At 45.5% G+C, this 24084-nt stretch overlaps 1 protein-coding gene across 1 annotated transcript; it reads right to left on the reverse strand.

Annotated features, from left to right (window-relative positions):
• Positions 1–12600: 12600 nt before the first annotated feature.
• LOC147959739 (putative E3 ubiquitin-protein ligase SINA-like 6) lies at positions 12601–12990 on the reverse strand. The gene has a single exon (XM_087532880.1). It carries the CDS (start codon positions 12988–12990, stop codon positions 12601–12603), a length of 390 nt encoding a protein of 129 aa, XP_087389006.1.
• Positions 12991–24084: the final 11094 nt, after the last annotated feature.

Raw genomic sequence — 24084 nt, forward strand, 5'->3', positions numbered from 1 at the left:
TGCTTGCTCTGAAGACCTTGTTTTCACTCCTGATTTTTCCATAACCGGCTCAAATGGCTGATACACATGAAGAGTAGTTTAATATACACAGATTGTCGACAAATGGAATACGTAATGAAAAAAAAGGTGGCAGGAGATAATTCACATATATGATGCCTGGCTACATGGCGGTGCATAATTCACATATATGATAACTGGCTGAAAAACATGGCATTGCATAATTCCCATATACTCCCTCTGTTCCTAAATATTTGCCTTTTTAGAGATTTCAAATGGACTACTACATACGAACGTATATAGACATATTTTTAGAGTGTAGATTCACCCATTTTACTCCGTATGTAGTCACTTGTTGAAATCTCTAAAAAGACAAATATTTAGGAACGGTAGAAGTATGATATAGAAACCAAACAGGTGGCATTCACACAAAGCAAATTTAAACTAAGCTGATGACATATAAGATGAATAATGTAAGCAATGCGAGGCGCCATATGCATGATATGACCAACATCAGCATGCCAGGTTAGAGAAAACACCTCAGGTGGTAAATAGGAGTGGTCGGCACCCTCTAAATCCCATTCTGAACAGTTATCTTCCTCTGGAATACAATTTGGAATGGCGGGAGGGGGGCACTTCACCCACCATGGAGCGGCGTATGCATGACATTATATTCCCACGCAACGGTCTTCTCTTTTTCTCTACATGTTCAATACGATTGTGTACAATAACGGACATGCATAATAAAAAATTAGTTAGATTTTGTAAGGCCTAAGGGGTGCATGCAGAAATCAAGACTGATGGTAGCAAGCGAGTGGATAGATCCAAAATTAATGATAGCAGGTAGATTATAGCTTCAGTTTAAAAAGATAGACAATAGATCATCTATTGTTTAGTGCCCACCCAACATGAACCACATAGAAGACCCCAGATGAACAAGATAGTAGATAGATACTATTCGTTGTTGCCTCAATATGAGACCCACGGGCATTTTAAAACTCAAGTTTGAACGATAAAGTAGCAGGTAATGATAACCGATGTATAACGTAAGCAAACATGAAAGACTGCGACCTCTCTTACGGAACTGTGTAGTTCTTAGGTTTATCTGCTCAATCGATGATGGTAATGCAGTTGGCGTGGCTGCCGGCAATGGGGAAGATGATCTGAGGTGGCGAAAGAAAGTTTGCAGGGGGAATCTCTACTACAGTGAACGCTTCTGTCGAGGGTGCACCTCAGTTGGGGTAGATGACGGCACGGCAGGAGCAGGATATAACACACAGAGTTTTCTTTGATGCCTATCTGAAAATGAAGTAAATCTGTAAGGGCTCCTTAGAATTGGATGATTCTATAAATGCAGGGACAGGAAAAACATAGGAATAGAATAGGAATGCACGAGCAAAACAGAGCATTTGGAAACATAGCATTTCTGTGAACCTCGGTGTTTGGTTCACATGAATTGGAAGAACACATGAATGGAGAAACATGGTCAAATTAAAGTCAAACCACGTGAAAATGAAAAAAAATAAGAATCTTATTATGCCAGCAATGCAATTAGTCCTATTCTTCATGCATATTAATTTTAAAAGGACGTCCAACTGGATATTAAAATTCATACCATTTTTCTTTGAAAGAGACACCAAAGGAAAAAAAATCCTCCAGTTTTGCTTTGCTCCACTCCTAACCAAATGCATGAATAGTAGTACCATAGTAGTTCCATAGCAAAGGATCCCTGAGGGATCGACATGAATGCACAGTAACAAAGTGATGCAACGAGTGTACAACCTCTTTGACATAGCCTTGTCGACCTCAGCATCATTGGGTTGGACGTGGAGGGTGGTGATGCTGGTGTGACTGTCGGAGGCGGGGAAGAAGATATGAGGCCTCTGGAAACGGCACTGAGGGTACTGCTCCGTTGTGATGGACGGTTCCGTCGTTGGAGCAGCTCCGGTGAGGTGTACGGCGTCGAGGCTGAAGCAGGACAAGACAGACAACGTTAATCTAAAGTGGGACTCTAATATCATCTGCAGTAGATGATGTAAAATACATCACCAAAAAGTGCTAGATGTAAAATGCATTAGCCGCACCATGGCTGCTCCGACAGATGCTGTAAATACTGTTTGCTCTGAACTTAACTGAAGAAACTGAACTTTACAGTCGAAACTGAATTTTACTGTGGAAACTGATTGAACTAGTAGAAGAGCATTGCAATAGATGTTTAGGGCATTCGAGCACTAGTAGCAGAGAAGAAGTGATCTAAATCGGCAGACACTTGAGCAAGGAACGCACTAGCAGAGAGCAAGCCCTACAGTAGAACCGCGAGCGAGTGCTAAAGCAGCAACTCCTGTAGCTGCCGGAGGTCGTGCATAAGCAGCAGCTGCGCGAGCGAGAGCAAGAACAGAGCAGCAGCACAAACGAGAGCAAGAGCAGAGCAGCAGTGTGACCGACAGCAATAGAAGAGCAGAGCATCAGCACGAAGTGGCCGCCGAGGAAGCAACGACATGGGGGAGAGACGTCGTGGATGAAGTGGCCGATGATGGCGCCATCGATGGAGACCCGCCATGGCTGCTCGGTATCGAGCACCGGCAGCCCCATGAGATCGAATAAAAGAAAAAATGCAGCGGTGAGTGCAGAACCTCGTTGATGGCGCCGAGTTGGCCTCGGCTTCATCGGAGGAATTGGTGAGGGTGCTACGGTTCCGGTGGGGCAGGTCAAGAAGGTGCTGTGGGGATGGAGGTGGCGCGATAGACGAGGCGAAAGTCGGGGCAGCTCCTTGGAGGTGGAGGACAAGGCGGCTGATCCGGTGGGACGACGAGATCGACGATGGATCCTCATCCAGTGCGGTGGATGAGGGACGGCGAGCTGTTGCGGTGGATGACATTGTCAGGGAAGAGTCTCTGGCTGGGCGGTGGTCCGCAGGCCGACCAAGGAGCATGGGGTTTCGTGGGTTTTGGCGGCCTCGGTGTATGAATGGAGGGGACGAAGGGGAAGGAAGGGGGAGCCATGTCTTAGGGACGTTCTTGTCCGAAATGTAGGGTAAGTTACCAGCGTACCCCCAACGGTTTTGATGCCACGATGTCGAGCCGGCATTTCCTGCTGAGGGGTAGAAGGGGGATTTCGCGTGTCTGGGCTGTTGGGCTGATTTCGGATGAGGAGGGAGTTTTCGCGTGTGTCGAAATTTCGGGATAACAAGGCGCGTCACCGGTTGAAGAGGCGGGAGTTTCAAAGCAGATGAGACAAAGGATACTCGAGCTTAAAATTTCGGGATAACAAGGCGCGGATTCCTTGTTCGGCAGAACAAACTTAACGTGTACAAAAAACAATGCATACATGACACAATAGAGTCATGTCCCCTTTTACTATATTGCTATAAATGTCATTGAAAAAACTACAAGAAAAATGTAAAAAATCGGGAGAACAAGATTACCCTGTATAGTACCAAATCGATTCGCACTTCCCTCAACATCAACAAAAAACAAATCAATTCCCACCAAAAGAAAGAGTCATGTCCCTTTTTATATGATTACAAATGCCAGGATCTCTAATTTCAATTTTTGAATCCACGGTTTATAATGGATGTAGTCCTACATTTTGATCTTCCATCATATATGAACATTTTACTCCATCCTGTGAACATATATATTGCCGTCTACCATATGGACTAAATTTGAATCAATTTTCCTTATTTGAATACGATTGTTGTCAATTTATACAATCATTTAAATATTATCTTGATAACAAAAAACATGCATATAGCAGTAATCATATTTCACTATAAACTACATGTAACATACGATCTCCAATTCAAATATTTGTATCCGTTTTATGTTGAATTCAAATCGGAGTACATTGGTCTATGTGGCGAGATGTTCGGGATAATCTAAACCATGTTTTCATATGTATATAATTCTTGGCTAAATTGGGACAAGTTTTGGTATAAGCTTCTTGCAAAACCGGAGATTCTCTCAACAAGCCTCATGGTTCCGAGAGGAACGTGTCACCTTTGTGTGCAAAACAATATACGTTGCATCCCCCAGATTTTTTTACAGAGTCAACATAGAACTATATGAGTGCCCTGTTAAATTTTGGAATTATTCTGGGTTCGTTTGGCCTTTTTTATACATTAATTGAGTTTCTGGACATTTAATGTGCATAATCCAAATTTCAACTGCAAGCACATGTTCCGGTGCACCAAAGTTCGTTGAAAAATCACATGTGTGTCCTTGGGTGAATTTCTATGTCCCATGCAAGAAATGGGAATGAAATTCAAACATCTGGGTGTCGTGACTCGGCTGAGAACATCGAGAAACTTGGTTTTTAAATTCATGTAAATCCAAAACTCGCCTGGAAATCATGAAAATGGGCATGGTGTCATGTAACGCCCTCGATGCGGCTATATCTCCTACGTGTCTAAGCACGACTTAGAGGCATAACCGCATTGAAAGCAATGTCGCAAGTAAGGTAATCTTCACAACAACCCATGTAAATAGATAATAAGGGGAAAGATACATAGTTGGCTTACACTCGCCACGTCACACAAAGTACATAAATAGCATTACATCAATCAATACAATCATGGTCCGACTACGGTACCAAAATAAAAGATCAACCCAACATGCGACATGGTCCCGATCGCCCCAACTGGGCACCACTACTGATCATCAGGGAAAGACACATAGTAACAACGGGAGTCTTCGTCGAACTCCCACTTGAGCTCAAGCGCATCATCTGGAACGGAGTCATCGGGCCCAGCATCTGGTTTGGAAGTAATCTATGAGCCACGGGAACTCAGCAATCTCGCACCCTCGCGATCAAGACTATTTAAGCTTATAGGTAAGACAAGGTAAATATGTGGAGCTGCAGCAAGCGACTAGCATATATGGTGGTTAACCTGTTCGCAAAAGAGAGCGAGAAGAGAAGGCAAAGCACGAACGAAGAACTAGAGAACAACCTACAGCAAGCATTACTCCAACACCGTGTTCACTTCCCGGACTCTGCCGAGAAGAGACCATCACGGTAACACACACAGTTGATTCATTTTAATTAAGTTAAGGTTCAAGTTATCTACAACCGAACATTAGAAAATTCCCATCTTCCCATAACCGCGGGCACGGCTTTCGAAAGTTCAAATCCCTGCAGGGGAGTCCCAACTTAGCCCATGACAAGCTCTCATGGTCAACAAAGGATATACCTTCTCCCAAGACATTTCGATCAGACTCGGTATCCCGGTTCTACAAGACAACTTCGACAAGTTAAAACAAATCCAGCAACACCACCCGAATGTGCCGACAAATCATGATAGGAGCTGCACATATCTCGTTCTCAGGGCACACTCAGATTGTCTAAACTTCCGGTAGGCCAGCCCAGAGTTGCCCCTGGTGGCCACCGGCGGCTGACGAGGTGGACCAACACTCAGAGGAGCACTGGCCCAGGGGGGTTTAAAATAAGATGACCCTCGGGCTCCGGAAACCCAAGGGAAAAAGAGGCTAGGTGGAAAATGGTAAAACCAAGGTTGGGCATTGCTGGAGGAGTTTTAATCAAGGCGAACTGTCAAGGGGTTCCCATTATCACCCAACCGTGTAAGGAACGCAAAATCCGGGAACATAACACCGATATGACGAAAACTAGGGCGGCAAGATTGGAACAAAACGCTAGGCAAAGGCCGAGCCTTCCACCCTTTACCAAGTATATAGATGCATTAAGATAACAAGATAATATAGTGATATCCCAACAAGAAAATAATGTTCCAACAAGGAATGATCTCCAATCTTCACCTGCAACTAGCAACGCTATAAGAGGGGCTGAGCAAAGCGGTAACATAGCCAATCAACGGTTTGCTAGGACATGGTGGGTTAGAGGTTTGACATGGCAATTTGGGAGGCATGATAAGCAAGTGGTAGGCATCGTAGCATAGGCATAGCAAAAGAGCGAGCATCTAGCAAAGCAAAGATAGAAGTGATTTCGAGGGTATGATCATCTTGCCTGCAAAGTTGTCAGAGTTGACTGGATCCTCGAAAGAAAACTCAACGGGCTCCTCATTAGCGAACTCGTCTCCCGGCTCTACCCAAACAAGACAAACAAGCAAAAGGAACACAATCAACCACGTGCAAAGCATAAACAACATGATGCAAACATGGTATGCTATGCGGGATGCGATATGTGATGCATATGCAAGATTTGACATGGAAAGATTGAACCTAGCCTCAACATGGAAATCCAAGTGTGCCACTGGAAAGTTGAGATGATTTCGCTTGAAATTGTTATAAAGATCACTGGAATTGGATGCACGGTTTGGAAATGGCAAGCAAAACAAATATGGCACCGGTCTGCGATAAACAGCAAGTAGCCATCTAAATGCATCAAGATAATTATGCTACATCACTCAAAAATGGAAACATAATACATGGCAGGGATCCATTCATAATGCTTAACAAAAGATGAACACTGAGCTACGGCCAATTCATCCATTAACAGGTTCAAACAAGTATGGCAAAAGTGCAATTGATAAACAAGTTCAGACTTAATGAAAACTAGAAGCTACAGGAACTTAACATGGCAAAGTAAAGCATGGCATGGAGCTACTCAAAGAGCTTAACAAAAGTCCCTTAGTGACCTTGAGCCAAAAGGGATCAGAAAATACAATTGCAAGCATGTGAACATGGCAAAAACATAATCAAGTTACAGACTTAGAGAAAAACTGGAATATGCAAATCTGTTAACGAGTAGGCATGTTCACGAGTTCGATGCACTCACTACAGAGAAAGGCATGACAATCTAAGCATACACCCATCAAGAATACACATTATATAAGCTAGACATGGCAAGAACAAGAACATAGCATGCACGGATCAACAACAACATCCTCGGCAAAATCGCTAACAAGTAGACAATCTGCCCAGATTCACGGAATAGCAAAAGTAGAGCTCAATTGACTCAAGCTAGGGTGCCCCATAAATGCAAATAGAGACATGGATGGATAGAGCACCACAAGATTAACAAATCATCCTTACTGATAATCCTCAAAAGAGGCACGGATCACTAGGAAACAACATGAACATATGGCATATTGATAAAAACAGATCAAGGACTTAGTGAAATTTCTAAGTCCCTGAAATCAGCATTAACGCTTTGCAATCTTGTGCTAGTCACCACACATATCACAAAAATACATGGATAGCGCCGCTGTAAAGAAGGCAAATCAAATAACAAAACACATGTAGAGCTCAGGAGCATATCATGCACACATTAAACATGGCAAAAATGACAAATAGCTATTTGGTGCAGCAGATCTGACAAATAACTCAAATAGCTCTCTTCCAACAGCATTTAGGGCATCAAGATGAGCTCAAATGAAAATGATGCAATGAGATGAAATGATGTACTCTTTGAGACGAACATTTTGATATGCTACATGCCCAAAACGGAGCTACGGATGAAGAGATATAGCATGATGAAAAATGCAATTTATCTAGGGTTTCAGGAGAAAGTCAACCGAATCAGATCTGGATCTGGGATCACTGTAGCAGCACGGACTTCGAGGTTGAATGTCGCCGGAGTCAATGTCGCCAGAGGAAGGAGGGGAAGGAGCTTCCCGGACTTGGGCCTGCCGGAGCTTCGCCGGACGACGAGGAGGACGAAGGCGGCGGTGGTGGCGTCCGCGGCTCCGGCGAGAAGCGGTGGCAGCGCCCAAAGCGGCGAAGTGCGGCGGGACCGACGCCTGCCGGCGACGAGGAGCTCCGTGGCAGACGGCACGGTCGCAGCGCGGCGGCTCGGCCACCGGATGCGGGGGAGGCGAAGGCGCGGGGCGGCGTGCGGTTCTGGGCCGCAGGGTCCTCGCCTGGGCCCGGGCGTGCCGGCGCGGCGGTGGGCAGCGGTGATGTGGGGCTGAGGCGCGGGCCAATGGGGGCGTGCCACGTGGCGGCGGGGTGGAAGTCGGACACGTCCGGCCCGGTTCAGATGCGTCCGGCTGCACGGGGAAGATGGATCTAGGGTTTAGGGGGAGGAGAGACCCATGAATTTCGGAGGGGGTGATATTTATAGGCATAGAGGGAGCTAGGAGAGTCCAACTGAGGTGCGGTTTTCGGCCACGCGATCGTGATCGAACGCTCTAGATGATGGAGAGGGTTTTGGTGGGTTTTGGGCCAAATTGGAGGGGTGTTGGGCTGCAACACACACGAGGCCTTCTCGGTCCCTCGTTTAACCGTTGGAGCATCAAACGAAGTCCAAATGCTACGAAACTTGACAGGCGGTCTACCGGTAGTAAACCAAGGCCGCTTGGCAAGTCTCGGTCCAATCCGGAAATGTTTAACCCCCACACACGAAAAGAAGGTAGAAAGGACCACCGGAGGAGATAGAAGCGTCGGAATGCAAAACGGACAACGGGGAAAATGCTCGGATGCATGAGACGAACATGTATACAAATGCAATGCACATGATGACATGATAAGAGATGCATGACAACGACAACAACACACTGAGACAAAAACCCGAACCCGAGGAAATAAAATAACTTAGTGCCGGAAATGGTAAGAGTTGGAGTACATATAAGGTAAATTACATCCGGGGTGTTACATGTCATGTCATGGCACTAACATGTTGTGGTAAAAAATGGGGCCGATTTGGAACAAGATTTGGTATAAGCTTCTTGCAAACCGGAGCTTCTCTCAAGAAGGCTCATGGTTCTGAGAGGGAACGTGTCACCTTTAGGTGTGAAACGATATACGCTGCCCCCTTGAGTTTCTTTACAGAGGCAACATAGAACTACATGAGTGCCCTGTTAAATTTTGGGATTATTCCGGGTTCGTTTGGCCTTTTTATACATTAATTGAGTTTCTGGTCATTTAATGTGCATAATTAAAATTTGAACTACAAACACAGGCTCCCGTGCACCAAAGTTGGTTGAAAAATCACATGTGTGTCCTTGGGTGAATTTCTAGGTCCCATACAAGAAATGGGAATGAAATTCAAATATCTGGGTATCGTGGCTCGGCCAGAACATTGAGAAACTTGGTTTTAAAATTCTTGTAAATCCAAAACACGCCTGAAAATCATGAAACTTAGCATGGTGTCATGTCATGGTACTACCATGCCCTGGTAAAAAAATGGCCGAATAGGAACAAATTTTGTTATAAGCTTCTTGCAACCCGGAGCTTCTCTCAAGAAGGCTCGTGGTTCTGAGAGGGAACATGTCACCTTTGAGTGCAAAAAATATACGCTGCCCCCTTGAGTTTCTTTAAAGAGGCAACATAGAACTACATGAGTGCCTTGTTAAATTTTGGAATTATTTCGGGTTCGTTTGGCCTTTTTTATACATTAGTTGAGTTTCTGGTCATTTAATGTGCATAATTCGAATTTGAACTAGAAGCACATACTCCCGTGCACCAAAGTTGGTTGAAAAATCACATGTGTGTCATCAGGTGAATTTCTAGGTCCCATGCAAGAGATGGGAATGAAATTCAAACATGTGGGCATCGTGCTCGGCCGAGAACATTGGGAAGCTTGATTTTAAAATTCTTGTAAATCCAAAACACGCCTGAAAATCGTGAAACTCGGCATGGTGTCATGACATGGCACCAACATGCTGTGGTAATTTTGCTGCCCGATTTGCGAAGGCACACACATTAACAATCAACAAAGTCATTTTGGAACAAGTGTTGTCACGTTACCATCGGAAACACAAGTATTATTGAAACCGTGGGTGTTCTATTTACCATTTACGTGCTACCATGCGTCACCTTTTTTTATTAGCTAGGAGGCGCCGTGCAGGGTAGCTATTTGAGTACGGGAGGCATGCGATCAGACCCCTGTGCGTACTTATCAGGAGGAGAGCCCTTTGACCTCCATCTGTCATCCACCTCTCTCCCAAGGTCTCCATTAATGCCGCCCGAGCCTCTGTTTAATGGCGTGGCAATGTCTCACTCGACTGAGATTTATGAGAGAAAAAAGAAAATCTGAAAAGAAAATTTTGCATGGATCTTAATGTAATTTCCGACGGACCTATATAGCATCTACTGCGACTTATAGCAAGACTGATGAATATATATATATATATAAGGACGATGAGAGTGGATAATAATTGTCTTACATAATCAGGAAGATAATTAAAAAAGCCACATGCGGCTACGCCCGAAATACACAAGGGCAAAAGAAGAAGGAAGACGCATACAACGATCTGGCTCGCTGGTCTCTACTTTCTTTATGCGCTACAGGTCGCGGAGACTAGTTCTCGCGGCGGGTGATGATCTCTTTCATCAGTTTCATGTCCTTAATACGCTACTTGGAAGCATCAATGGATTCCTCCACTAGCCTGTCGCACTCGATGCGGAGGATGGCATTCTCGTCCATAAGTTTCTTGATGATGACGTCCGTCCTTTGCAACAAGGCAGCAGTCTCCTCCTCCTGCTTCGCCCTTCCGGCGATCTTCGCCCTCAGCAGGTCGCGCTCGCCCCGGAGCTTCGCATTGCCCTCCCCTAGTTGTCGGATGATGCCGGTAGCCTCGTCCTGCAACCTCGCCCAGCCGGAGATCTGAACAATCTGGCTATGGACCATTGCATGCACGCGCCTGTAAGAGTCCTCGCCTGCCCGCAAGAAATTTTCCCAGGCTGCTGCGACGCGGCGGGACCTCCGTGCTGCTTCGGCGGCGTGGCGGGACATCTCTCTTGCTTCCGCGGCGTGGCCGGACCAGTCTGCTACATCGATGGCACGGCGGGACCTCCATGCTTCTTCGGCGGCACGGAGGGACCTCTGTGCTGCTACTGCGGCGCGGCTGGACATGTCGGCTGCTTTCATGGCGAGGCAGGACATCTCTCGTGCTTCCTCTTCCATGCTCGCCTCTCCTTGGTGGAAATCTCTCGACCCAGAATTCACGCTGGTAATGGCTTGATTGACTTCATGAGGAGTTGAGGCAGAATGTGCAGTCATCTTGGCATAGTAGTATTTATAACCGAGTACTACTAATACGCTCCTAAGTGGGAAACCGTTTAGATTGTGATCGGTGTGAACAGGTTTGCAATTAAATATAGCGTGGTAGTAGTAGTAATTTGGAATGTGACGAGACACGCTCAAAATTTATTGACGGTTCTAGTTTCGAACTGCAGCACTATTCCCGGATGGCGTAACGTGGGCACGTGTTCTCGGCCGTGGTGTAGCATATGCCATGGTACTAGTTCTTTTTCTGCTGCTGTGTACGTGCAAAAACTGGCATCGTCGGATACATATCTTACGCTTGGCGTTTGACAGGAATAGCCTCGTGGCGAGCTATAGACTATTCTTTTTTTCAGAAGCATTAAACCTATCTCTCGGGACTTCTCGCACGCACCATCACTGCTCCCTTTGTCGATGCCACCCACATACACTTGTACTCTGAGTTTAGTACGTTATACAGGAAGATAAGAGGTGCACGCACACACTCGTCCTCTCTCACACACGCATCTGTAGATACAAATTGTATTGTTCTCAAGCATCCAATTGGCTCTATCATAGGTATCACGTTGCTACTTGGCCTTGAGATTGAGAAGTTTAAAATGCGGAGGCTAAGATGGAGGCGCGAGGTTTTGGTTAATGTGCGGGCCGCACACGGCATCAACACGACACAAGCTTCGTCTGCCTAGTGTGCATGCAGTCGGATGAGTTGTCCAAGTATAAGACACAACCAGGCCCTCGTTGGTATCCGCGCCTAGACTAGTACCTTCATAGTGGGTAGTGTCATATACTCTCCACTATGACCAGCCTTAGACTACCCATAGTTGGAGTAACATACTCCCTCCTTTCCCGTTTATAGGGCTTATCTGAACTTTTTTGTTTTTTCAATTTATAGGGCTCATCTCATCTCATTTTTATTTTTCGAGACGTATTAAATCTTTGCATGTAAGAATTAAAAAGGAACACACCAATGCATGCAACGTTTCTACTTATCTATATCTAGGCAAAATAGATGATGTGGCATGTAATTAATGAAGAAAGAGAGGCATGTGGCAACATAGCTAGTTACTGTAACATGACACATATCAAGAAAGAGAGGCATGTGGTAACATAGCTAGTTACTGTAACATCTTCATATCCAACAGACACAAAATATCCGTTCGACTGTTGGAAATTACTTTAACTGTTGATTTGATGTCAAAGTAATTGCTGCATCGCCACCAAAGCCCACCATCTCTTAAGCTAAAGTAGACCGAGCTAACCCCTATCTTAGCATATTACTAAGATAAACAGAAGGCACTGTAGAATCATTTAGGACGTCAGCTTGTCAATCTGAATGTGGAGGGACACCATCTTAGCCCCGGCCAGCAGCTTAGGCGGAACTGTGAAGAAGGTCAGCTCATGCACGGCGACGTTGCCGGGATCCTTGCTGCTTGTCACCTCCATTTCCAGCTTGACGGCGTCGGTCCTGCCTTTGAGCTCCCCCGGTGGGCCGTTCACCCACAACTTGGCTATGTAGTGCAGAAGTGGGGACGACCCCGCTCTGACGCAGACGACTGACAAGGTGATAGGCGCACCGATGTCGAGCACGCCGCCGACCAAGAAAAGCGTGCAGCCGTCCTCCTCTGCGAACAGCAAGAGCCGTGGCTCCGACAGTGGCACTTGCAGCTGGAGCACCTTGTCGTACTAGATCCTGTGCATGGGCATGGGATGCACGATGCTGATGTGGTGGGAGAGCGCCGGTGGCGGGCCTTCGTAGCCGCAGATGGGCACGGGGCATTTGCAGGGCATGAGCGGACACATGCTCTGGTGATCGGCGAGCTTGTGGTAAGTGACGTAGAGCCCATAGCCTTCGTGCGGGCACTCCACCCTCACCGAGGAGAGGACGGCGTCCACCGCCGTGTTCCGCATGTCGAAGCCACCGCCATGCTCACACTTCTGGCACTGCCGCTGGTTCTCGGGGAGCTCGACACGGCAGTCCGCGCAGTCCGAACGGAGGAGGTGTATTCGAACCTCATACACTGGAGGCTTCAAGGGGCGGAGGCACAAGGGGCAATGGAGCAAGGTGAGGTCCATCAGATCATAGAGAGCTCCATCGTCGGGTCCTGTTCCGTCCGCATGATCTCGCCCTCCACGGAATTCTGCCCTCCTTGTGCACAACCATCTCTTGCTTTATTACAAAGCTTTACTGTCACATATTCATACTACTTCAAGGTGCATTAAATAAACACATGCAAGTATCAAAAGGAGAGTCATGGCATGCATGCATGCGTTGTAATTAATGCATCAGTAAACGCAAATTATTGAAATATATCGAGTGTAGTGCTTTCATGTGTCGCGTCAACTCGTACAAGACCGAGAAGTTTGATTAGTACAACGCCCTCTTGCCTTAACCGCACCTACCTTTGGTTGCATGACAGGTGGGCCACCCTCTTGTTAGGCCCACCTGTCATACACACAAAGGCAGGAGCAGTAAGTCAATGAAGCTGCATCCCTCCCTCGCCCATGAGCGTGGTGGCTAGAAGGACTAGGAGAAGCTTTCGTTCGCTACACGCTCTCCCTCCTGCACGCGGTGGACATGCAGTAGTTCAATCGGTGTCAGATGGCCAGAAGCATACTGTAGTACTCCTCCACTGCAGTAGTATTCCATCATTGTTCGACCTCCTGAAGAGGCAAAGAGCCAAGCGAAACCCGGACGCTTGTGTGGCAGTTTCATGTGTAGAGTAGTCTAGGATAGCGTGTACCATGCCTATAAGCTTAAAATCGTTGGGGTCGGCTCCATGTTTTTTATTATGTTACCACTTCTCATTAACTACTTGCCACATAAGCAAAAATATGCCAAAGTGTGTTATGTTACTATCTAAGTTACTCCCACTATGACTAGCCTGAGAGACAATTATTTTCGGTTACCGCGCCTCATCCAAGTACATGCAACATTTTTTGGCCACCACCAGCACTTGATGTGCGTGCCTCATGCATACAGGCTTTGCCTCGCTAGTAGAATGGTGGTGCATGTGCGCGTACTTGCCATGCATGCACAGAACAAATATAAAACCCTACAGTCAAGGTACCTGCCGCCACAGGAGGTGGTGGCGCCACTGCTTTAGCCCACTAGCGTGTCTCCATTCTGTTCGCCCGGCCAATTCCCTGTGATGCATAGGCTGCCGCCGTGCGCTATGGCGGCAGGCCCTACCGGCGCGCACTGTGGGTACAGGTGCCACATGTCACCTGTCGAGCCTGCCGCCATGGCGTAGCCAGTCTTTTAGGTCAATAAAATGAGCAGATGGTCTTTTTTGTCAATCCGAAAACGTATGTGGTTTTTTCTAACAAAAATTCTGGGTCTTTCAGCCAAGTTTAGAGGCAACCATGTGGGGTCAGTGCTATGATGTGTCGCGTCAACTCGTACAACGAGGGGAAGCTTCATTTTACTACTACACGCCTTCTCCCTCGCCCGTGCACGCGGTGGCTATCCCTCCCGCATGCAGTGGACGAACATGCAGCAGTGGATTCGATACTGTAGAAGCAGTAGTAGTAACATCATTGTTCGTCTTCACGAAGAGGCGGAGAGCCAAGCGGAACCCGAACATGGCAGTTTCGAACCTTGGAGCACGCATATAGCCAGGCTCTTGCATGAGACAAAATTGCTATGTGAGCCTACTAGTACTTGCTAGTATAGCCCTGTAAACCGGAAAGGAGTATTTTCCTTTCTAGAGATTTCAACAAGTGACTTAGACTACACTGAGATGGAGTACATATGGAGCAAAATGAGCGAATCTACACATAAATAAATACGTAGTTCTCTCGTTTTCCTCTTCGCCTTGGTCGTGATGCACAATAGGCACCATAGGCACCATAGGCACCTCGTCGTCAACGGGAACATCTCCTGACATGTGATAGACGCGAGCGGCAGTCGCCTCCATAGGTGCTTGAGGCCCTGTTTGGTTCATAAGTCCTAGGACTTTTTCTAGTCCCAACTAAAAAGTCCCTAGTCCCTAGTTTTTTTAGTTGGGTTAGAGCAAACTAGCTCAAACTAACCCATCTTGTTTGGATAATTTGAGGCTATTTCAACCCAAACAAGCTCTAACTCAGGGACCCAAACAAAGAGGAGTAGTATTGTACATGCTACAGTCTGGACCGTAGCACATTGGTTTTTATGGCCATATCAGCACATTGTTTTCTACCGCTGATTCACTGGGCTACCATGGTTCGCACTCCTCTGCCATGGTTCGCACTCCTCCTACATACTTCGCCGACATGTGGGAGAGCCATCATACAGGTCAACGTGTCATGCACCAAATTGGAGTGCGGAGCGGAAGGGGGCGTCACCCTGGTCATAGCGCCAGTAATTCATGACTATAGTGAGTAGTCATATCACAAGTCTTTCTAGAAGTAACGTGCCGTCAAATCGGACAGCCCGACCTTTCCAGCAGTAAGTAAGTTGAATCCACTACTCCTCACCCTCCTCGCCACTCTGTCAAACCACCTACGCGAAAACTGTCGCATGTACTGCCCGGGAAAAGCCCCGCCCTCAACTTTTAACTACGCAAAAATAGTTCGAGCTTGTTCGTTCTATATAAATACTAGTACTGTATGTTTATTCACCCGTGGGGTTGGCCAATGAATGGAGAGCCGGGAAGCACAAGTAAACCATACTACTACTACTACCTCCATCCTAGTTTATTGGTCCCCATTGTATATTGTGTCAAATTTTGACTATAGATTGAACTAACAAAACGTTCATGCATGTTACCAAAAATTATATCATTGATAACTATGTTGAAATACGAATCCAACGATATAATTTTTGTTGACATGCATTAACATTTTGTTAGCTAAATATTTGGTCAAAATTTGGCACGAACTACAAAGGTGACCTATAAACCAGGATGGAGGTAGTAGTAGTAAGTAGGAGTCATACAGTTACTCACCTTAGATAGAGAGTTTATTTTCTTTAATGCCACGTACACAAATTGAAATGCTTGTTATGGAGAGAAAAACATAATCACTCCACTATATATGTACGCCGGGGCCTGAGCTCTTGCTTTACTAGGGCTGCTCTCTTTATTCTCTCATCCTCTCAAGATCTAAACAAGACAGCGGTAGCAACATTTTCTCTCTGCTCACCGCTGGTCATAGATCCGGCCGGATCCTTTTGGCTGGTGTGTGTAGTGGACTAGGTGCATCGTTCAAGCAGTCATCGCCGGCGAGGGAGGAAACCCACAACTGCCGGAGGGGCCCGATCCTCTGCGCCTGCCGTTCTCTCCGACACAGCGCCGGATCGGGAGGTCCTCCGACCCTTCTTCCTCCCTGCTGTATTGTGCGCAGATCTGACCTGCCGCCACCGACATCCCGACGACCCTCGGGTATAAGTTCTTCGAAAGCGGCCTTGCTCTACTGCCCTAGCTCACCACGTGTCTGCATGTGCATGTTTTTCTACTCCCATCAGCTCTTCCAAAGCCACCTAAATTTTTAGTATTATTAGAGGTAAAGCTACTTCATGCATTCGAATCTAGGACTTTGTTCAAACAATGAAGAAAGGGGGGAAAGTTGTAGCATGAATCTAGGACTTGATTCAAAGAGGAAATAATATGGTGAAAGTAGTAGAGACCGGATACCCAACCAGTCTCTTGGTTGAAAAGGGAAATAATGGGAAAGTGTAGTAGATAAGGAACAGATCTATTATTTGTTGAAAAAGGGATAGAAAGTCGCGCCTGGTGGACAAGTGAACAGAGTATGTCCAGGATTAGAATTGCTGCCCTCACATAGTAAAAGGTCTCTAGGATTAGATTTGCTGCCCTCACATAGTAAAAGGTCTCCAGGATTAGATTTGCTGCCCTCACATAGTAAAAGGTATCCAGGATTAGATTTGCTACCCTCACATAGTAAAAGGTCTCCAGGATTAGATTTGCTGCCCTCACATAGTAAAAGGTCTCCATGATTAGATTTGCTGCCCTCATATAGTAAAAGGCCTCCAGGATTAGATTTGCCGCCCTCACATAGTAAAAGGTCTCCAGGATTAGATTTGCTGCCCTCACAGAGCATGAACAAACTCGACATCACCACTTTATGCCTCCTTGTAGGTACATTGTGCTGATGCGTCCACTGTCGCATGTCCTTATACCAACCTTTTGTTGTTGTTAATGTAAGGGCACATGTAAAATGAAGCAATCGCACTGTTACCTTAGGGACATGTCTAACCAATGTTATTGTTAATCTTATGCCTCAAGTGATATGATGCAATTAAACTGTGTTACAAATGGTACTCCTGCTATTTTCCCTTGTATGATAAGTAAGATGCTACTTTAGGCTGCTGAGTGTCCTGGTGTCCCCATGGTCCCATGCCCTTAAACCAACTCTTTAGCTGCTATTGATTTATTGTATCTGGTAAACAAGCAATGCCACCATTAAAGTAATCCCATATTTGACGAATGTCATTGTTGATCGTAATGCTTCCGGTAACATGAAGCATTGCTGACGTTTTAAAATTTCTACTGTCCTGGTGTTATTGCCATGAACATAATTAAGATGCTTCTTTTCATTCCGTGTATGTTTCCTATATTCTTATTGACTAGCAACTATTTACTTTCTATCTTTTTGTGCAGATAGGGATATCCATTTCACCTTGTTGCTATTGTGGCCTTTTCGTGAACTGTACAAAACACTCTTTTTTGGAATGAGTGTCTTGTGCAGTTCAACTAAAATGTCACATGGGCAACATCTCTCAATTTTGGTGGAACTGCACAAAATGGTGATTGGAGTTTCTGATATCTCCGTAAAATTCTGCTCGTAATCTCGTGCAACATTTTATTAGCCTTTGCAAGATGAGCCGTCACTGTCACCACAATGGCACTTTATTTTAGTGGGACTGCACAAAAGGATTAGCAAATTATAGTTGCACCTTACATGAGCGGACAGCCAACCTTATTGTTTCCTCAATTTTAGTGCCACTACTAAAGAACCTGCCAGCTCATGAGAGCAAGTACTTCTTGCTAGCTAAATGATGCAATATTTGCTTCATTTCAGGTGAACTGCAGAAAAAGGTGCATGAATTGAATCATCAAAGTCCAGGCGGGCCTCATCCGAGTGGAGCTGTAGGTTGAGTTCATGGAGTGCCACAATTATAGTAATCAGGCTCTTCTTATTTGTGTTGTGCAAACAGTAATACTCAACTACAGATGTTGTGACGGTCAGGAGCATTCGCCAAGTTCTTCGGTTGTATGACACAGCTAGCCAAGATGGATTTAATCCAGATATTCACTTTATCAAAAGGCTCTAATGGGTTGGTTCTGAATCTTGCAAGCTGGGAATAAATAAGATGTGTAGGCATATTTGTTGCACTTATGATTTGAATCTTATTTGTTGGTTATGAATTTTGCAAGCTAGGAATCAATGAGATGTGTAGGCATCTTTGTTTTACTTATTGTTTGGATCTTATTTGTTGGTTCTAAATCTTGCAAGCTGGGAAACACGACATGATGATGTAGAGGACAACAACCATAACAAACAGTTCAAACTTGGTAGTATTATCTATGTGAAAGTGCCAATACAGACCCGCTCATGAACCCACGTGTGGGCGGAGTAGGTTGCTTAATGGAGGCGTTTGAATGCGCCGAGGGTGCATCTTCTGCAGGGCGTGTAGCAGGCGAGGGATGGGTAGTAACTGTTGTCGCCTGTACACACTCAGTTTACTATTGAATCCAGTTCCCCAAGAACTGAAAAACGAACTGTTGCCGCCGCCTACCGACTCGTTCACTTGAAGAGACTCCAATGGCGATCCGAGGGGTGAGCCTGCTGGATATGGACTTTAGCAAGGAGTTCCCCTTTGAGTTCGCCGTTCAGCCCTATGGCTGCACCAAGTTGAATGTGATGTACACCAACGATCCGGACTGGGTGAAGCTCTGCCTCGCCGACTTCAAGCAGTACCTACAGGACGAGAAAGCACAAGGTCGCAGGACTTATACCTTGTGCCCATCCATTCGTCTCCTGACAGGGACCAGTGGATCACCGTCGCCCAGGTATGTGTGCGGGACGAGGTTCTCGTCTAGCACTACTGTAGGGCCATCAGAGGTTCTGGAGCATTCACCTATTTCATCAGCAGCGCCGACTGCACCTTCGCTACGGTGGAGAGAAGGAAGAACGCGACGATTCGGCCATCTGGTGCAACAAGCTTGTCGACATCCAGAAGCAATACAAGATCATCGGCAACGGGCAGGAGAAGGACTCCATGGTTGACCTCACCGAGACCATCATTGACCCCTGATACGCCAACATGAAAGAACACGACGATACCAAGGACCTGAACACGTGGGAGGTACCTCTGAATCTAGCCTACATAACCTACACGGCCAAGGACGCATACGCATGCTACGACATGTACATGCACATCTTGGACATGAGTGTTGGGGAACGTAGTAATTTCAAAAAATTTCCTACGCACACACAAGATCATGGTGATGCATAGCAACGAGAGGGGAGAGTGTGATCTACGTAACCTTGTAGACCGCAGCGGAAGCGTTAGCACAACACGGTTGATGTAGTCATACGTCTTCACGGCCCGACCGATCAAGCATCGAAACTACGGCACCTCCGAGTTCTAGCACACGTTCAGCTCGACGACGATCCCCGGACTCCAATCCAGCAAAGTGTCGGGAAGAGTTCCGTCAGCACGATGGCGTGGTGACGATCTGGATGTACTACCGTCGCAGGGCTTCGCCTAAGCACCGCTACAATATTATCGAGGACTATGGTGGAAGGGGGCACCGCACACGGTTAAGAATATGATCACGTGGATCAACTTGTGTGTCTAGGGGTGCCCCCTGCCCCCGTATATAAAGGATCAAAGGGGGGTGCGGCCGGCCAGGAGGAGGGCGCGCCAGGAGGAGTCCTACTCCCACCGGGAGTAGGATTCCCCCCCTTTCCTAGTTGGAATAGGATTCGGGAGGGGGAAAGAGGAGAGAGAGAAGGAAAGGGGGGCGCCGCCCCCCTCTCCTTATCCTATTCAGACTAGGGGGGAGGGGCGCGCGGCCCAGCCCTGGCCACCTCTCCTCTCTTCCACTAAAGCCCACTAAGGCCCATATACCTCCCAGGGGGTTCCAGTAACCTCCCGGTACTCCGGTAAAATCCCGATTTCACCCGGAACACTTCCGATATCCAAATATAGGCTTCCAATATATCAATCTTTATGTCTCAACCATTTCGAGACTCCTCGTCATATCCGTGATCACATCCAGGACTCCGAACAAACTTCGGTACATCAAAATGCATAAACTCATAATATAACTGTCATCGAAACCTTAAGCGTGCGGACCCTATGGGTTCGAGAACAATGTAGACATGACCGAGACATGTCTCCGGTTAATAACCAATAGCGGAACCTGGATGCTCATATTGGCTCCTACATATTCTATGAAGATCTTTTATCGGTCAGACTGCATAACAACATACGTTGTTCCCTTTGTCATCGGTATGTTACTTGCCCGAGATTCGATCGTCGGTATCTCAATACCTAGTTCAATCTCGTTACCGGCAAGTCTCTTTACTCGTTTCGTAATACATCATCTCACAACTAACTCATTAGCTGCAATGCTTGCAAGGCTTATGTGATGTGCATTACCGAGAGGGCCCAGAGATACCTCTCCGACAATCAGAGTGACAAATCCTAATCTCGAAATACGCCAACCCAACATGTACCTTTGGAGACACCTGTAGAGCACCTTTATAATCACCCAGTTACGTTGTGACGTTTGGTAGCACACAAAGTGTTCCTCCGGCAAACAGGAGTTGCATAATCTCATAGTCATAGGAACATGTATAAGTCATGAAGAAAGCAATAGCAACATACTAAACGATCGGGTGCTAAGCTAATGGAATGGGTCATGTCAATCAGATCATTCACCTAATGATGTGATCCCGTTAATCAAATAACAACTCTTTGTCCATGGTTAGGAAACATAACCATCTTTGATTAACGAGATAGTCAAGTAGAGGCATACTAGTGACACTCTGTTTGTCTATGTATTCACACATGTATTATGTTTCTGGTTAATACAATTCTAGCATGAATAATAAACATTTATCATGATATAAGGAAATAAATAATAACTTTATTATTGCCTCTAGGGCATATTTCCTTCAGTCTCCCACTTGCACTGGAGTCAATAATCTAGATTACACAGTAATGATTCTAACACCCATGGAGCCTTGGTGCTGATCATGTTTTGCTCATGGAAGAGGCTTAGTCAACGGGCCTGCTACATTCAGATCCGTATGTATCTTGCAAATCTCTATGTCTCCCACCTGGACTAGATCCCGGATGGAATTGAAGCGTCTCTTGATGTGCTTGGTTCTCTTGTGAAATCTCGATTCCTTTGCCAAGGCAATTGCACCAGTATTGTCACAAAAGATTTTCATTGGACCCGATGCACTAGGTATGACACCTAGATCGGATATGAACTCCTTCATCCAGACTCCTTCATTTGCTGCTTCCGAAGCAGCTATGTATTCCGCTTCACACATAGATCCCGCCACGACGCTTTGTTTAGAACTTCACCAACTGACAGGTCCACCGTTTAATGTAAACACGTATCCGGTTTGTGATTTAGAATCGTCTGGATCAGTGTCAAAGCTCGCATCAACGTAACCATTTACGATGAGCTCTTTGTCACCTCCATAAACGAGAAACATATCCTTAGTCCTTTTCAGGTATTTCAGGATGTTCTTGACCGCTGTCCAGTGATCCACTCTTGGATTACTTTGGTACCTCCCTGCTAGACTTATAGCAAGGCACACATCAGGTCTGGTACACAGCATTGCATACATGATAGAGCCTATGGCTGAAGCATAGGGAACATCTTTCATTTTCTCTCTATCTTCTGCAGTGGTCGGGCATTGAGTCTTACTCAACTTCACACCTTGTAACACAGGCAAGAACCCTTTCTTTGCTTGATCCATTTTGAACTTCTTCAAAAACTTTGTCAAGGTATGTGCTTTGTGAAAGTCCAATTAAGAGTCTTGATCTATCTCTATAGATCTTAATGCCTAATATGTAAGCAGCTTCACCGAGGTCTTTCATTGAAAAACTCTTATTCAAGTATCCCTTTATGCTATCCAGAAATTCTATATCATTTCCAATTAGTAATATGTCATCCACATATAATATCAAAAATGCTACAGAGCTCCCACTCACTTTCTTGTAAATACAGGCTTCTCCAAAAGTCTGTATAAAACCAAATGCTTTGATCACACTATCAAAGCGTTTATTCCAACTCCGAGAGGCTTGCACCAGTCCATAAATGGATCGCTGGAGCTTGCACACTTTGTTAGCTCCCTTTGGATCGACAAAACCTTTTGGTTGCATCATATACAACTCTTCTTCCAGAAATCCATTCAGGAATGCAGTTTTGACATCCATCTGCCAAATTTCATAATCATAAAATGCGGCAATTGCTAACATGATTCGGACAGACTTAAGCATCCCTACAGGTGAGAAGGTCTCATCGTAGTCAATCCCTTGAACTTGCCAAAAACCTTTTGCGACAAGTCGAGCTTTGTAGATAGTAATATTACCGTCAGCGTCAGTCTTCTTCTTGAAGATCCATTTATTCTCAATTGCTTGCCGATCATTGGGCAAGTCAACCAAAGTCCATACTTTGTTCTCATACATGGATCCCATCTCAGATTTCATGGCTTCAAGCCATTTTGCGGAATCTGGGCTCACCATCGCTTCTTCATAGTTCGTAGGTTCATCATGATCTAGTAGCATGACTTCCAGAACAGGATTACCGTACCACTCTGGCGCGGATCTTACTCTGGTTGATCTACGAGGTTCAGTAGTATCTTGTTCTGAAGTTTCATGATCATTATCATTAGCTTCGTCACTAATTGGTGTAGGTGTCGCAGAAACAGGTTTCTGTGATGTACTACTTTCCAATAAGGGAGTAGGTACAGTTACCTCGTCAAGTTCTACTTTCCTCCCACTCACTTCTTTCGAGAGAAACTCCTTCTCCAGAAAGTTTCCAAATTTGGCAACAAAAGTCTTGCCTTCGGATCTGTGATAGAAGGTGTATCCAATAGTTTCCTTTGGATATCCTATGAAGACACATTTCTCCGATTTGGGTTCGAGCTTATCAGGTTGAAGCTTTTTCATAGAAGCATCGCAGCCCCAAACTTTCAGAAACGACAACTTTGGTTTCTTGCCAAACCACAGTTCATAAGGTGTCGTCTCAACGGATTTTGATGGTGCCCTCTTTAACGTGAATGCGGCCATCTCTAGAGCGTATCCCCAAAACGATAGCGGTAAATCAGTAAGAGACATCATAGATCGCACCATATCTAGTAAAGTATGATTACGACGTTCGGATACACCATTACGCTGTGGTGTTCCGGGTGGCGTGAGTTGCGAAACTATTCCACATTGTTTCAAATGTACACCAAACTCGTAACTCAAATATTCTCCTCCACGATCAGATCGTAGGAATTTTATTTTCTTGTTACGATGATTTTCAACTTCACTCTGAAATTCTTTGAACTTTTCAAACATTTCAGACTTGTGTTTCATTAAGTAGATATACCCATATCTGCTTAAGTCATCTGTGAAGGTGAGAAAATAATGATATCCGCCACGAGCCTCAACATTCATCGGACCACATACATCTGTATGTATGATTTCCAACAAATCTGTTTCTCTCTCCATAGTACCGGAGAATGGTGTTTTTGTCATCTTACCCATAAGGCACGGTTCGCAAGTACCAAGTGATTCATAATCAAGTGGTTCCAAAAGCCCATCAGTATGGAGTTTCTTCATGCGCTTTATACTGATATGACCCAAACGGCAGTGCCACAAATAAGTTGCACTATCATTATCAACTCTGCATCTTTTGGCTTCAACACTATGGATATGTGTGTCACTACTATCGAGATTTAATAAGAATAGACCACTCTTTAAGGGTGCATGACCATAAAAGATATTACTCATGTAAATAGAACAACCATTATTCTCTGATTTAAATGAATAACCGTCTCGCATCAAACAAGATCCAGATATAATGTTCATGCTCAACGCTGGCACCAAATAACAATTATTTAGGTCTAATACTAATCCCGAAGGTAGATGTAGAGGTAGCATGCCGACTGCGATCACATCGACTTTGGAACCATTTCCCACGCGCATCG

The sequence above is a fragment of the Triticum urartu genome, chromosome 7A (genome assembly GCF_056163025.1).
Source record: "Triticum urartu cultivar PI428250 chromosome 7A, HENAU_Tu73, whole genome shotgun sequence".
NCBI lineage: Eukaryota > Viridiplantae > Streptophyta > Magnoliopsida > Poales > Poaceae > Triticum > Triticum urartu.